Source organism: Liolophura sinensis, chromosome 13 (genome assembly GCF_032854445.1).
Source record: "Liolophura sinensis isolate JHLJ2023 chromosome 13, CUHK_Ljap_v2, whole genome shotgun sequence".
Classification (NCBI taxonomy): domain Eukaryota; kingdom Metazoa; phylum Mollusca; class Polyplacophora; order Chitonida; family Chitonidae; genus Liolophura; species Liolophura sinensis.
The window spans coordinates 29418638-29432399 of record NC_088307.1 but is presented as its reverse complement, the minus strand read 5'-3'; the positions used below and the strand labels follow the sequence as shown (position 1 = coordinate 29432399).

General features: G+C 43.2%; 1 protein-coding gene across 1 annotated transcript in view; it reads left to right on the top strand.

Annotated features, from left to right (window-relative positions):
* LOC135480182 (kynurenine--oxoglutarate transaminase 3-like) overlaps nt 1–9561 on the top strand; it is a 31590-nt gene extending 22029 nt beyond the window's left edge. The window contains exons 9-13 of the mRNA XM_064759948.1: nt 423–589; nt 3159–3345; nt 3632–3705; nt 6530–6616; nt 7345–9561. Coding sequence (XP_064616018.1) covers nt 423–589; nt 3159–3345; nt 3632–3705; nt 6530–6616; nt 7345–7404 — 575 coding nt within the window. The 3' untranslated portion in view covers nt 7405–9561. The remainder of the gene's footprint in view (nt 1–422; nt 590–3158; nt 3346–3631; nt 3706–6529; nt 6617–7344) is intronic.
* The last annotated feature ends 4201 nt before the right edge of the window (nt 9562–13762 follow it).

Below are 13762 nucleotides of genomic sequence, written 5' to 3'. Positions count from 1 at the left end.
AAATTTAAGTTTAATGACCAGGAATTTACACGTGTTCTGCATCAGAAATTTTAACTGTTACTTACCTTTATCTTTGCTCATTGATTACCTTCGATGGGGATGTCTTCCTACATGTGTTGTATTTATTTATTTAATTGGTGTTTTATACTGGATTCAAGAATATTTCACTTATACAACGGCAGGTGGGAAGAAACCGGGCAGAGCCTGGGAGAAACCATCTGCACGTATGTCCGGAGGCCCTTTACATGTTTCGTAAGGTGGCTGGATGTATTTATTGTGGTCCCATGGTGTCATGTCTCCATGCATCACTGAGGAAACACTACATACAAATGTTGTCTTGGGTGTTCTCAGAGTAATATTACAGTTTGGGGTAAGTAGTTAACCAGTCTGTCAGTCATTTAAATAAATTATGTTCTACTTAGCCTCCCTTCCTGGCATGTGGGAGAGAACAGTGACAATTGGAAGTGCTGGGAAGACATTCAGCGTGACGGGCTGGAAGCTAGGCTGGGCTGTGGGTCCAGAGCCTCTAGTGCACGCTCTGCAGACCATGCATCAGAACTGTACCTTTACCTGTCCTACACCTCTACAGGTGAGCTCAGAGCCTCTTCTGCACCCTTTACATAGCATGCATCAAAACTCTACCTTTACCTCTCCTACACCTCCACAGGTAAGCTCAGAGCCTCTACTGCACCTTTGCATAGCATGCATCAAAACTCTACCTTTTCCTGTCCAGCACCTCTGCAGATAAGCTCAGAGTCTCCAGTGCACAGTACAGACCGTGCATCAAAACTACATTTACCTGTCCAGCACCTCTACAGGTAAGCTCAGAGCCTCTACTGCACCCTTTACATAGCATGCATCAAAACTCTACCTTTACCTCTCCTACACCTCCACAGGTAAGCTCAGAGCCTCTACTGCACCCTTTACATAGCATGCATCAAAACTCTACCTTTACCTCTCCTACACCTCCACAGCTAAGCTCAGAGCATCTACTGCACCCTTTACATGGCATGCATCAAAACTCTACCTTTTCCTGTCCAGCACCTCTGCAGATAAGCTCAGAGTCTCCAGTGCACAGTACAGACGTGCATCAAAACTACATTTACCTGTCCAGCACCTCTACAGGTGAGCTCAGAGCCTGTACTGCACCCTTTACATAGCATGCATCAAAACTCTACCTTTTCCTGTCCAGCACCTCTACAGGTAAGCCCAGAGCCTCTAGTGCATGCTGTCAAGACCATGCATCAAAACTCTACCTTTACCTGTCCAGCACATTTACAGTACAGGTGCTGGACAGCACCTGTACAGGTAAGCCCAGAGCCTCTATTGCACATCCTACAGACCATCCATCAGATCTCTACCTTTACCTGTCCAGCACCTGTACAGGTAAGCCCAGAGCCTCTACTGCACGCTCTCAAGACCATGCATGAAAACTCTACCTTTACCTGTCCAGCACCTGTACAGGTAAGCCCAGAGCCTCTAGTGCACGCTCTCAAGACCATGCATGAAAACTCTAGCTTTACCTGTCCAACACATTTACAGGTAAGCTCAGAGCCTCTACAGACCATGCTTGAAAACTCTACCTTTACCCGTCCAGCACCTCTACAGGTAAGCCCAGATCCCCTACTGCACGTCCTACAGACCATGCATCAAAACTCTACCTTAACCTGTCCAGCACCTCTACAGGTAAGCTCAGAGCTTCTACAGACCGTGCATAAAAACTACCTTTACCTGTCCAGCACATCTACAGGTAGGCTCAGAGCCTCTACTGCACCCTTTACATAGCATGCATCAAAACTCTACCTTTTCCTGTCCAGCATCTCTACAGGTAAGCCCAGAGCATCTACAGAGGATGCATCAAAACTCTACCTTTACCTGTCCAGCACCTCTACAGGTAAGCTCCGAGCCTCTAGTGCACGCTCTCAAGACCATGCATCAAAACTCTACCTTTACCTGTTCAGCACATTTACAGGTTAGCTCAGAGCCTCTACAGACCGTGCATCAAAACTCTACCTTTACCTGTCCAGTACATCTACAGGTAAGCCCAGAGCCTCTAGAGCCTCTAATGCAGGCTGTCAAGACCATGCATGAAAACTACCTTTACCTGTCCAGCACATCTACAGGTAAGCTCAGAGCCTCTACTGCATGTCCTACTGACCATCCATCTAAACTCTACCTTTACCTGTCCAGCACCTGTACAGGTAAACTCAGAGCCTCTACTGCATGTCCTACAGACCATCCATCAAAACTACCTTTTCCTGTCCAGCACCTCTACAGATAAGCTCAGACTTTCCACTACAGACCATGCATAAAAACTACCTTTACTTGTAATTTTGCACCTGTACAGGTAAGCTCAGAGCCTCTAGTGCACGCTCTCAAGACCATACATCAAAACTCTAGATTTACCTGTCCAGCACCTGTACAGGTAAACTCAGAGCCTCTACTGCCCGTCCTACAGACCATCTATCAAAACTACCTTTTCCTGTCCAGCACCTTTACAGATAAGCTCAGAGTCTCCAGTGCATACTACAGACCATGCATAAAAACTACCTTTACCTGTCCAGCACCTCTACAGGTAAGCTCAGAGCCTCTACAGACCATGCATCAAAACTCTACCTTTACCTGTCCATCACCTCTATAGGTAAACTCAGAGCCTCTACTGTACATCTTACATAGCATGCATCAAAACTCTACCTTTTCCTGTCCAGCACCTCTACAGATAAGCTGAGAGTCTCCAGTGCACACTACACACCGTGCATAATAGCTTCCTTTACCTGTCCAGCACCTCTACAGGTAAGCTCAGAGCCTCTACTGCACGTCGTACAGACCATCCATCGAAACTTTACCTTTAATTGTCCTGCACCTGTACAGGTAAACTCAGAGCCTCTACAGACCTTTATTTGTGTTTACACAAGTACTTGTGTTATCAGAGTGTTTACCTTTTACCAGTATGGTGTGCATATGTGTATGTCACACGTGAGACTGTTCATCAGTGACTTGCATAGTTGCCAAAGGTTGGTGGATTACCCCAGGCTATTCATTGTTCTTTACCTATAAAAGTGACTTGATGTAAAAGTGAAAAATTTCTTAAGTATGATGCTAAAGATCAATCAGACGAATAAATAACAAATAAAAATGACTGAATAACCACTTTCCAGGAAGCTGTGGCAGAGGGGCTGGAGAGGGAAATGTCTCTGTTTGGAAGCCCTGAGTGTTACCTCCAGTCTCTGGCGCGGGAGATCCAGCCTAAGCGAGACGCACTGGTTGACCTGTTAGAGCAGTTGGGGATGGTGCCCACGGTGCCCCAGGGGTCATACTTCATCATGGCAGACTACTCTAACATGAGTGAGTCCTGTTTAGTGTGGAGAGCTGTACATTTTTCATTCAGTACATTCAGGCTTAAGATGTCAGTCAAATCCAGGCAAAGTGATGGTGGGGTCTCCGTGGCTGAGGTGGTTAGCATGACAGAATTTCGGCTGTCGAAAAATTGAAATATTATGAAGTACAGCGTAAAACACCAATCAAATCAGTAAATAAATAGAAAAAGTGATGTTGTTGTTGCACTTGTTTCTGTCTTCTTCTGCATTGGTGTTAGGTCACTTGTTTCCCTCTTTTTTCTTTTCTCTTGCAGATATTTCAGTACCAGATGATGGCACCTCAGATCCGGCAGACTTCAAATTTGTCCGTTGGATGACAAAAGAAAAGGTGATGCAAGAGTATAGTTTTAGCAGGAGTATAGTTCAGACATTGATGTTTGTCAGAAGTTACACCATTTCCTCCAACCATAATGCTGACCACTGTCTTCTGAAATATTCTTGAGAACAGCATAAAACTCCTATCGAATAAATCAATACATGTATTTATGTTGTAGTGAATATCTCTTTACCTGTATGCTGCTGTAGAGCTAGTGACATATGTCACCTGCATGTGTACCTTTACCTGTGTCCTAGTGTAGAGCTAGTGACATGTGTCACCTGCATGTGTACCTTTACCTGTGTCCTAGTGTAGAGCTAGTGACATATGTCACCTGCATGTGTACCTTTACCTGTGTCCTAGTGTAGAGCTAGTGACATATGTCACCTGCATGTGTACCTTTACCTGTGTCCTAGTGTAGAGCTAGTGACATATGTCACCTGCATGTGTACCTTTACCTGTGTCCTAGTGTAGAGCTAGTGACATATGTCACCTGCATGTGTACCTTTACCTGTGTCCTAGTGTAGAGCTAGTGACATGTGTCACCTGCATGTGTACCTTTACCTGTGTCCTAGTGTAGAGCTAGTGACATATGTCACCTGCATGTGTACCTTTACCTGTGTCCTAGTGTAGAGCTAGTGACATATGTCACCTGCATGTGTACCTTTACCTGTGTGCTGCTGTAGAGCTAGTGACATATGTCACCTGCATGTGTACCTTTACCTGTGTCCTAGTGTAGAGCTAGTGACATGTGTCACCTGCATGTGTACCTTTACCTGTGTGCTACAGTAGAGCTAATGACATATGTCACCTGCATGTGTACCTCTACCTGTGTGCTAGTGTAGAGCTAATGACATATGTCACCTGCATGTGTACCTTTACCTGTGTGCTAGTGTAGAGCTAGTGACATGTGTCACCTGCATGTGAACCTTTACCTGTGTCCTAGTGTAGAGCTAGTGACATGTGTCACCTGCATGTGTACCTTTACCTGTGTGCTACTGTAGAGCTAGTGACATGTGTCACCTGCATGTGTACCTTTACCTGTGTGCTACTGTAGAGCTAGTGACATATGTCACCTGCATGTGTACCGTTACCTGTGTGCTAGTGTAGAGCTAATGACATATGCCACCTGCATGTGTACCTTTACCTGTGTGCTACTGTAGAACTAGCGACACATGTCACCTGCATGTGTACCTTTACCTGTGTGCTACTGTAGAGCTAGTGACATATGTCACCTGCATGTGTACCTTTACCGGTGTGTTAGTGTAGAGCTAGTGACATATGTCACCTGCATGTGTACTTTTACCTGTGTGCTACTGTAGAACTAGTGACATATATCACCTGCATGTGCACCTCTACCTGTGTGCTAGTGTAGAGCTAATGACATATGTCACCTGCATGTGTACCTTTACCTGTGTGCTAGTGTAGAGCTAATGACATATGTCACCTGCATGTGTACTTTTACCTGTGTGCTACTGTAGAACTAGTGACATATATCACCTGCATGTGTACTTTTACCTGTGTGCTAGTGTAGAGCTAGTGACATATGTCACCTGCATGTGTACCTTTACCTGTGTGCTGCTGTAGAGCTAGTGACATATGTCACCTGCATGTGTACCTTTACCTGTGTGCTACTGTAGAGCTAGTGACATATGTCACCTGCATGTGTACCTTTACCTGTGTGCTAGTGTAGAGCTAGTGACATATGTCACCTGCATGTGTACCTTTACCTGTGTGCTAGTGTAGAGCTAGTGACATATGTCACCTGCATGTGTACCTTTACCTGTGTGCTGCTGTAGAGCTAGTGACATATGTCACCTGCATGTGTACCTTTACCTGTGTGGTGCTGTAGAGCTAGTGACATATGTCACCTGCATGTGTACCTTTACCTGTGTGCTACAGTAGAGCTAGTGACATATGTCACCTGCATGTGTACCGTTACCAGTGTGTTAGTGTAGAGCTAGTAACATATGCCACCTGCATGTGTACCTCTGCGTGTGTGCTACTGTAGAGCTAGTGACATATGCCACCTGCATGTGTACCTTTACCTGTGTGCTACAGTAGAGCTAATGACATATGTCACCTGCATGTGTACCTCTACCTGTGTGCTAGTGTAGAGCTAATGACATATGTCACCTGCATGTGTACCTTTACCTGTGTGCTAGTGTAGAGCTAGTGACATATGCCACCTGCATGTGTACCTCTACCTGTGTGCTAGTGTAGAGCTAGTGACATATGTCACCTGCATGTGTACCTTTACCTGTGTGCTAGTGTAGAGCTAGTGACATATGTCACCTGCATGTGTACCTCTACCTGTGTGCTACTGTAGAGCTAATGACATATGTCACCTGCATGTGTACCTTTACCTGTGTGCTACTGTAGAGCTAATGACATATGCCACCTGCATGTGTACCTCTACCTGTGTGCTACTGTAGAGCTAATGACATATGCCACCTGCATGTGTACCTCTACCTGTGTGCTAGTGTAGAGCTAGTGACATATGTCACCTGCATGTGAACCTTTACCTGTGTGCTAGTGTAGAGCTAGTGACATATGCCACCTGCATGTGTACCTCTACCTGTGTGCTAGTGTAGAGCTAATGACATATGTCACCTGCATGTGTACCTCTACCTGTGTGCTACTGTAGAGCTAGTGACATATGTCACTAAGTGACATCTGCAGTTATCTTCTCTGCATTATATCTATCAAATTGAAGGAGCCAAACACTGGTCTTCATCAACAAGAATTGATTCACTTCTGGGATGTTCTGTTTATGTCATTCAGTTCCTTTTTGAGGTATTTAATCATACTTACTTTAAGACTTCTTGTGTTATAGAAAGTCTCTGCCATTCCGCCATCAGCATTTTATTCCAAGGAGAACAAAGACTTAGGAGAAAAATATTTAAGGTTTTGTTTTATTAAGGTACGTATCTACAAATGTCTGTACATGTACTATAGTTAGTATAGTGGGAAAGCTTGTTGTTAAAGTGCTCAGCAAACTCTGTCTGCAATTTGGACAACACTTTTGTAAGGAGACACAGTTATGATGCATTTCCAAAAATAATGGTGAAAGGAGAAGTAAAGCCATTACATGTGGAAAAAAAAGGATGTGGATCTGCAAGATGAATGCATGTATGTATGTACGCATGCATGTATGTACGCGTGTGGGTATGTATGTATGTATGCATGTATGTACGCGTGTGGGTATGTATGTATGTATGCATGCATGCTTGTGATTTAATGTCATACTTAACAATTTTTCAGTCTTATGACGATGAGGAGTCATTAGGTATGTGTATATATATTGTGTCTTCTTGTGGCAGGGCAAGTCCATGCAACCAAAGTGTTGCCGCCACTGAAATATCATGCCAAAGACAACAGACATGACACCCCACCTAGCCACATGCATTATACTGACACTGGGCCAACCAGTCCTGTTTCCTTGCTCTAACAGCTCTAACAACAAGTCCCGGGACCTGACCCAGACTTGACTCGGGACCTGACCCAGACTTGAACCGGGTCCCCCTACATAAGATGAATGTAAGGCAAAGAACTGACAGATTTTCAGTCAGCATTGTGTGAGAAAGTAGTTGTAAGAAATAATATCCTAGGGATATTTCTGATTTATACATTTTGTCTGACACATTGCAGGAAGACTCTACTCTGGAAAAAGCTGGGAAGATTCTCAAGGAATGGCATGCCTCTCTTTGATCCAACATCTGCCCATACTCAATCTGAATTAAATGCAGAGCACTGTTTTGATCATAAGGTCTGTTTTATGGACCCTAATAATAATGAACATATTTGTGGCTACTGATGTCACAGAGTTTTCTCTGGCCCTGAAGTAGGTATTACTCTAATCCTTCAACCTTTTTATGTGTTCTCAAGATGTTTATTCAAGCATAAAATAGGCATTATTTTGTGTAGACTAATAAAATTACACTTTCCAAGAAGCCCTGAAGTTGACCAACACAAGTAGTGTAGTTTTGTATCTAAAATCAAATTAAAAATGTACATAAATTGTGCAGAAAGTTGCACTTTCATATGCAAAAAGGTTGAGAAAATAGGGTAATGTCAGATTTCCATTTTCATACCCAGGTACACATTACTGAGTACAGTTTACTCAGACCTGAGTAGTTTATTCAGACGTGAACATAAAGGTGTAAAGTTAAGTGACATATTTGGTCAGATACTTTATTAGTTCACAATTCCAGTTCCCAATAGACTAACTTGAATGTTGTAAATTATGGTTATTAATATGCACATAGGATATCAGCAGTGGAACATCAGCCTTGTGTTGTTGTGCCATGCACAAAACATGATTTCAAAACATGTAGTACGTTTTAAGCTACCAACTCTAACATAAGCTACATCAGTCCTGTACTTTGCTACCAACTCTAACATTTACATGTGCCTTAGAATTACTCCCACTGTTATTGGAGACCAACTCCAAGGTGACAACATTAGCTACATCAGTCCTGTACTTTGCTACCAACTCTAACATTTACATGTGCCTTAGAATTACTCCCACTGTTATTGGAGACCAACTCCAAGGTGACAACATTAGCTACGTCAGTCCTGTACTTTGCTACCAACTCTAACATTTACATGTGCCTTAGAATTATTCGCACTGTTATTGGAGACCTACTCGAAGGTGGCAACATTAGCTACATCAGTCCTGTACTTTGCTACCAACTCTAACATTTACATGTGCCTTAGAATTACTCCCACTGTTATTGGAGACCTACTCCAAGGTGACAACATTAGCTACATCAGTCCTGTACTTTGCTACCAACTCTAACATTTACATGTGCCTTAGAATTACTCGCACTGTTATTGGAGACCTACTCCAAGGTGACAACATTAGCTACATCAGTCCTGTACTTTCACAGGACAGCTAAAAATCTAAATAAGTGCGAATTACATCTGTAATATTTCAGATGCAGTTTACCGTCGGTAGCCTTTTTTCTGATACCCGGTCATTTCCTGTAACGTTCTTAGTGGGATTGTTTTCTGTGTGTGAAGAAAACGGTGATGCAGTATTAACCAGCATTAATTCACACTCAGGGCTGCTCTGCCGAATTTTATTGTTACATGAAAACTCATGGTGCTACCTAGCGAGCTTTAACCCTGGAACCTGTCTGTTATGTTGATACGTTTATATTTTAGCGTCTTTGTTTCTTTTGGAGTTTTTTTTTATTAAATGCTTTGTACTGTATGAAGGCGTACAAGGAGCAATTTTTGTCTTTCATGTTTTATTAACATGGGTTATATTGGCAAAAGTCTCTACAAAATTCTGTGTAGTTGTATATGAATTTCTACCCTGTGCTATTGACGTAAGATCACTTGTAGTCATGTAAAACCACCTCAACTTCAGACTCTTGATTTGACTTGATTATTGTTAAAGTGTAGATCGTTGACCTAAAAACTAAAGAAGAAAAAAGAAAGGTGTTTGACTTTATCCCGCATCAGACGAAATACTCCGCTTTTGATAGACATCAACGGTCTCCAGAGATACAGATATATTTTCCTGCCTGCGAGTGGGTTATCTCCCTTCCCTGTGAATGGTCATACAGCTGAAGCGATTCACCAATATATCGGTCTTCTGTATTCAGCTGATGGATCTTTGCAGGATGAATTTGTTATATGGTGACTTGGTGATTCGCAAATGACGCCTGGTACAATATGAGGATTATTACCGCCATAGATTTGTGCATCCTATGACTGAGTAACCATGAAGTCTTAACAAATAGCATTTGTCAGCATTTGGTGTTATATATGTGTGACCGTGAATAGATACTCCATTGTTCTGAGTGCTGTTGTATGTATGTAAAGTAAATATATACATGTAGGATTATTAAAACATTTGCAAACAAAAAGCTGTCCTCAGTTTTTCTGCATGAAAAAGGGGAGACAACTGTATCTGTAGCATTTTTGTATACAATGGTAATTTTTTGGCTTTTGTTGGTGAGGTAACGGGAGCAGCCCACCTTTGGCAAGGTGTGTGGTTTTGCTGCAAGACAGATGATTTCACTGACGTGAGACTTGAACTGCCACACAAGCGTCGCCCGGCATTGTAGGAACAGGAAATCGAAGTATGAACTGACCCGAGTTGAAGCGAACGTCACTTTTCATGCTCTGTTCCCAGCACAAGTATTCTACTAAAAGATGGTGTCAACCTTTATCGGCAAAAGAAAGTGACCAATACCAGTTGCTGACACCAACAAAATAAAAAACAAAACTGAGAATCCACCTTTATATTTTGATATTGTAACGGTTGGCGATTTTGATAGTGAACGGACGGGTCATTTAGTTCGTGTGAAATCTTAATTGTTGTTAGGGTCGGCGTTCTTGTCAGTTTTACCTCCACGCAGAATTCGACTGCTGAGAGACGTTCTCCACACGTCTCCGTACTATTGCCCCACAAGCTCCTGGTTCAAACAACGGCAGAGTTTTGGATTATGGCTAGCCAGTGGGTTCCAAAGTTATATGTTTGGCTGCAAACCTGCATGGTTTGGACTTAGCTCTGAAGGGCTTTGATTACGTATACTATCACAGACCTGTCTTGATCTTGAACACCTCTGTACTTTCCTTGGTTGCTTTAATACACATCTGTTGGCCGCCAAATAATGTGTCTGTCCGAACTCATAGTCATCTCAGGCATCGATTTCAGATAGGTGCCCCAGCCGCCCTGTATTTGTAAATAGTGTTCTTTATACGACAGATGTAAATCGCCTTTATTTTGAATGCATGCTATTTTTATTTCATGCATTTCAGTACTGTTGTTTAGTCTCAGTACAGGTTTCCAATCTTTCCTGGCCCCGAATCCCTACTGCTGAAGGGGTTTCCTTGGTGAAAACCAAAATCAATGCCAGCCAGTCCCAGGTGTAATGGCTAACGAAGCTAGCTTAACATGTTACAATATTTGTATGATTTTACTGTTGTTCAAAGCTTTATTATTTGTTGTTCAAAGATTTGTTCGTGAACTTTCAGAAAAATTTTAATGTTGGCATCAACGGTATCATTTTACGGCCTTAACGAAATTCCAAACCAAAGAAGAGAACCAACAAGAACTCTTGTAATGCAAATACCCCCACTCCTCACTCTTCCCTACAGGAATTTTCTTCAAAATCATGAACACTAACATCTGAGCACGCCAGTCTATCTAATAATATGGAAATCTGACTGCAGTATGATTTCTCCTAATTTAATTGGGGCTTCACGAATCTAACTTTGGCTGCATGGATTTGATGTTGCTAAATATTATTAAAATCTTATTTATAATTACAGCTTCTGTTTGGAAATAATAGGCTGGTCCTAATTTTGACACTTACACCAATGTAATTAAAAGGACGTATTGCTTGATAACATATATACTTAAGAATTTCTCTTTTATGGATGCATGACCCCTCTGCACACAATATTGGCAGAAGAGTGAGTGAGTGAGTGCTGGGGCTTTAATGTTGTACTTAACAATATTTCAGTCATATGACGACGAACGAATCCTTAAAGTGCATGTAATATGCCTCCTTGATGCAGGACAGATTTCCACTGCTCTTTTATCTAGTGCTGCTTCACTAAGACGCCTTGCCAAAGGCAAGTAAGCCGCCCTGTCCAAGCCATTATACTGATATGGGTCAACCAGTCGTTGCACTTTCCCCTTCATGCTGAACGCCCAGCGAGGCAGTTACAACTTCCTCTTTTTAAGGTCTTATGTGTCACTTGGACCCTGTATTTACTGCTTCCGAAGCAGACACTCTACAAACTGTGCTATCCGGGCCAGCATATTGGCAGAAGACGAATGGCTTTCTGCACAAATGGTCGCACAAGATTGGCTGACCAATTTAATAGTCACCTAGGCTCCACAAGAAGTTAGAGTGAAACTGAAGTGTCTCAGCACATGGACTCCTTGCCATTAGATGTGAAACCTCTTCCAGGCACAGCCTACTGACACTGGACATGATGCCACACTCAGTCACAGTATACTGACACCAAACATGATGCCATCCAGTCACGGTATACTGACACCAGGGAGAACACCATGCCCAGTCAAGGTACATGACACCAGACATGATGCCACACTGGGTCACAGTATACGGACACCAGACATGATGCCACACTGGGTCACAGTATACGGACACCAGACATGATGCCACACTGGGTCACAGTATACGGACACCAGACGTGATGCCACACTGGGTCACGGTATACTGACACCAGACGTGATGCCACACCCAGTCACAGTATACTGACACCAGACGTGATGCCATACCCAGTCACGGTATACTGACACCAGACGTGATGCCATACCCAGTCACAGTGTATGTTCACCAGAAAGGACACCACACCCAGTCACAGTATACTGACACCAGACATGATGCCACACTGGGTCAAGGTATACTGACACCAGGCATGATGCCGCACCCAGTCACAGTGTATGTTCACCAGACATGATGCCACACTGGGTCACGGTATACTGACACCAGGCATGATGCCACACTGGGTCACGGTATACTGACACCAGACATGATGCCACACTGGGTCACAGTATACTGACACCAGACATGATGCCACACTGGGTCACGGTATCCCGACACCAGACGTGATGCCATACCCAGTCACAGTGTATGTTCACCAGAAAGGACACCACACTCGGTCACAGTATACTGACACCAGACATGATGCCACACTGGGTCACGGTATACCAACACCAGACGTGATGCCGTACCCAGTCACAGTGTATGTTCACCAGAAAGGACACCACACTGGGTCACAGTATACGGACACCAGACATGATGCCACACTGGGTCATGGTATACTGACACCAGGCATGATGCCACACTGGGTCACAGTATACCAACACCAGATGTGATGCCGTACCCAGTCACAGTGTATGTTCACCAGAAAGGACACCACACTGGGTCACAGTATACGGACACCAGACGTGATGCCACACTGGGTCACAGTATACCGACACCAGACATGATGCCACACTGGGTCACAGTATACGGACACCAGGCATGATGCCACACCCAGTCACAGTATACCGACACCAGACACAACATTACAACACGATGCTTCACCGCAGTCCAGTCTTGAAGAAATAGGGAACCTTTCCCACCTTATCTAATAGCAGCCTAAACTGTAAGCTTGACATTGTTATCACGGGTATTGTGTTACTCATGCATTCCACGAGAACAGTGGTCAATTCAGATTACATTGTGCACTTGCTGTGATGTCGCTCTATTGAGAAACTCTAATTTCTCCCTCATCCCTCCCACAGCAGCCATACTTTCCTAAATTTGTCTGGCAGATTAAGGTCATCCATGTCGTCATACATAAAGAATCAGAACTGAAACATAGGCTTTGTGTGACCTGTGCACTTCGTATCCCCACTCCCTACCATCACTAAACACAGAAATCATTTATTATGTAACACTAATGCAACCATTTAAACTGGAGGAAAACCTCGTAACTCTACAGATTAACAGTTCATTCCTGGATTAACTGTATTTTCCTGGATTAACTTTGTATTTGTGCCTGGGGCTTTCTTATCTAGGAATGTACAGTTACTCATCCTTTCTCCACACCAGAAAAGGTATCCTGTTTTCATCACAATAGATAAATGACCCACACAGACACGCGCAGGTACAGACACAAACAAACAAACAAAACAATGAGGTGACACGGAAATGTCTGATTTATTTCACAAAATGATGGGTTTGCATTTTACAGTAAGGTAATACTGTCAACGATACGTTATGAAGTCAATTGATACACATTTGTAATATAATATATATAAGGTCACACAACCTAACCCCACCGCACAGCCAAGCCAGACGGCCTGAGTTAACATTCTCTTTCCTGTAGGAAAACGTCACAACAACCAAATAACATTACAAATGTGCGAGAAATTCCTGAAGTCTCCTTCAAGCCTGCATAACCTTGCGTGCGTTTTACTTCATTGACAACAAGCACTAGGAACTGTCGGGGCAATTCCACGCTGGTGATGTTACAACGATGTTGTGCAAGTAGACCACAATCCTATCTCATTCTGTAAATGTAGTTT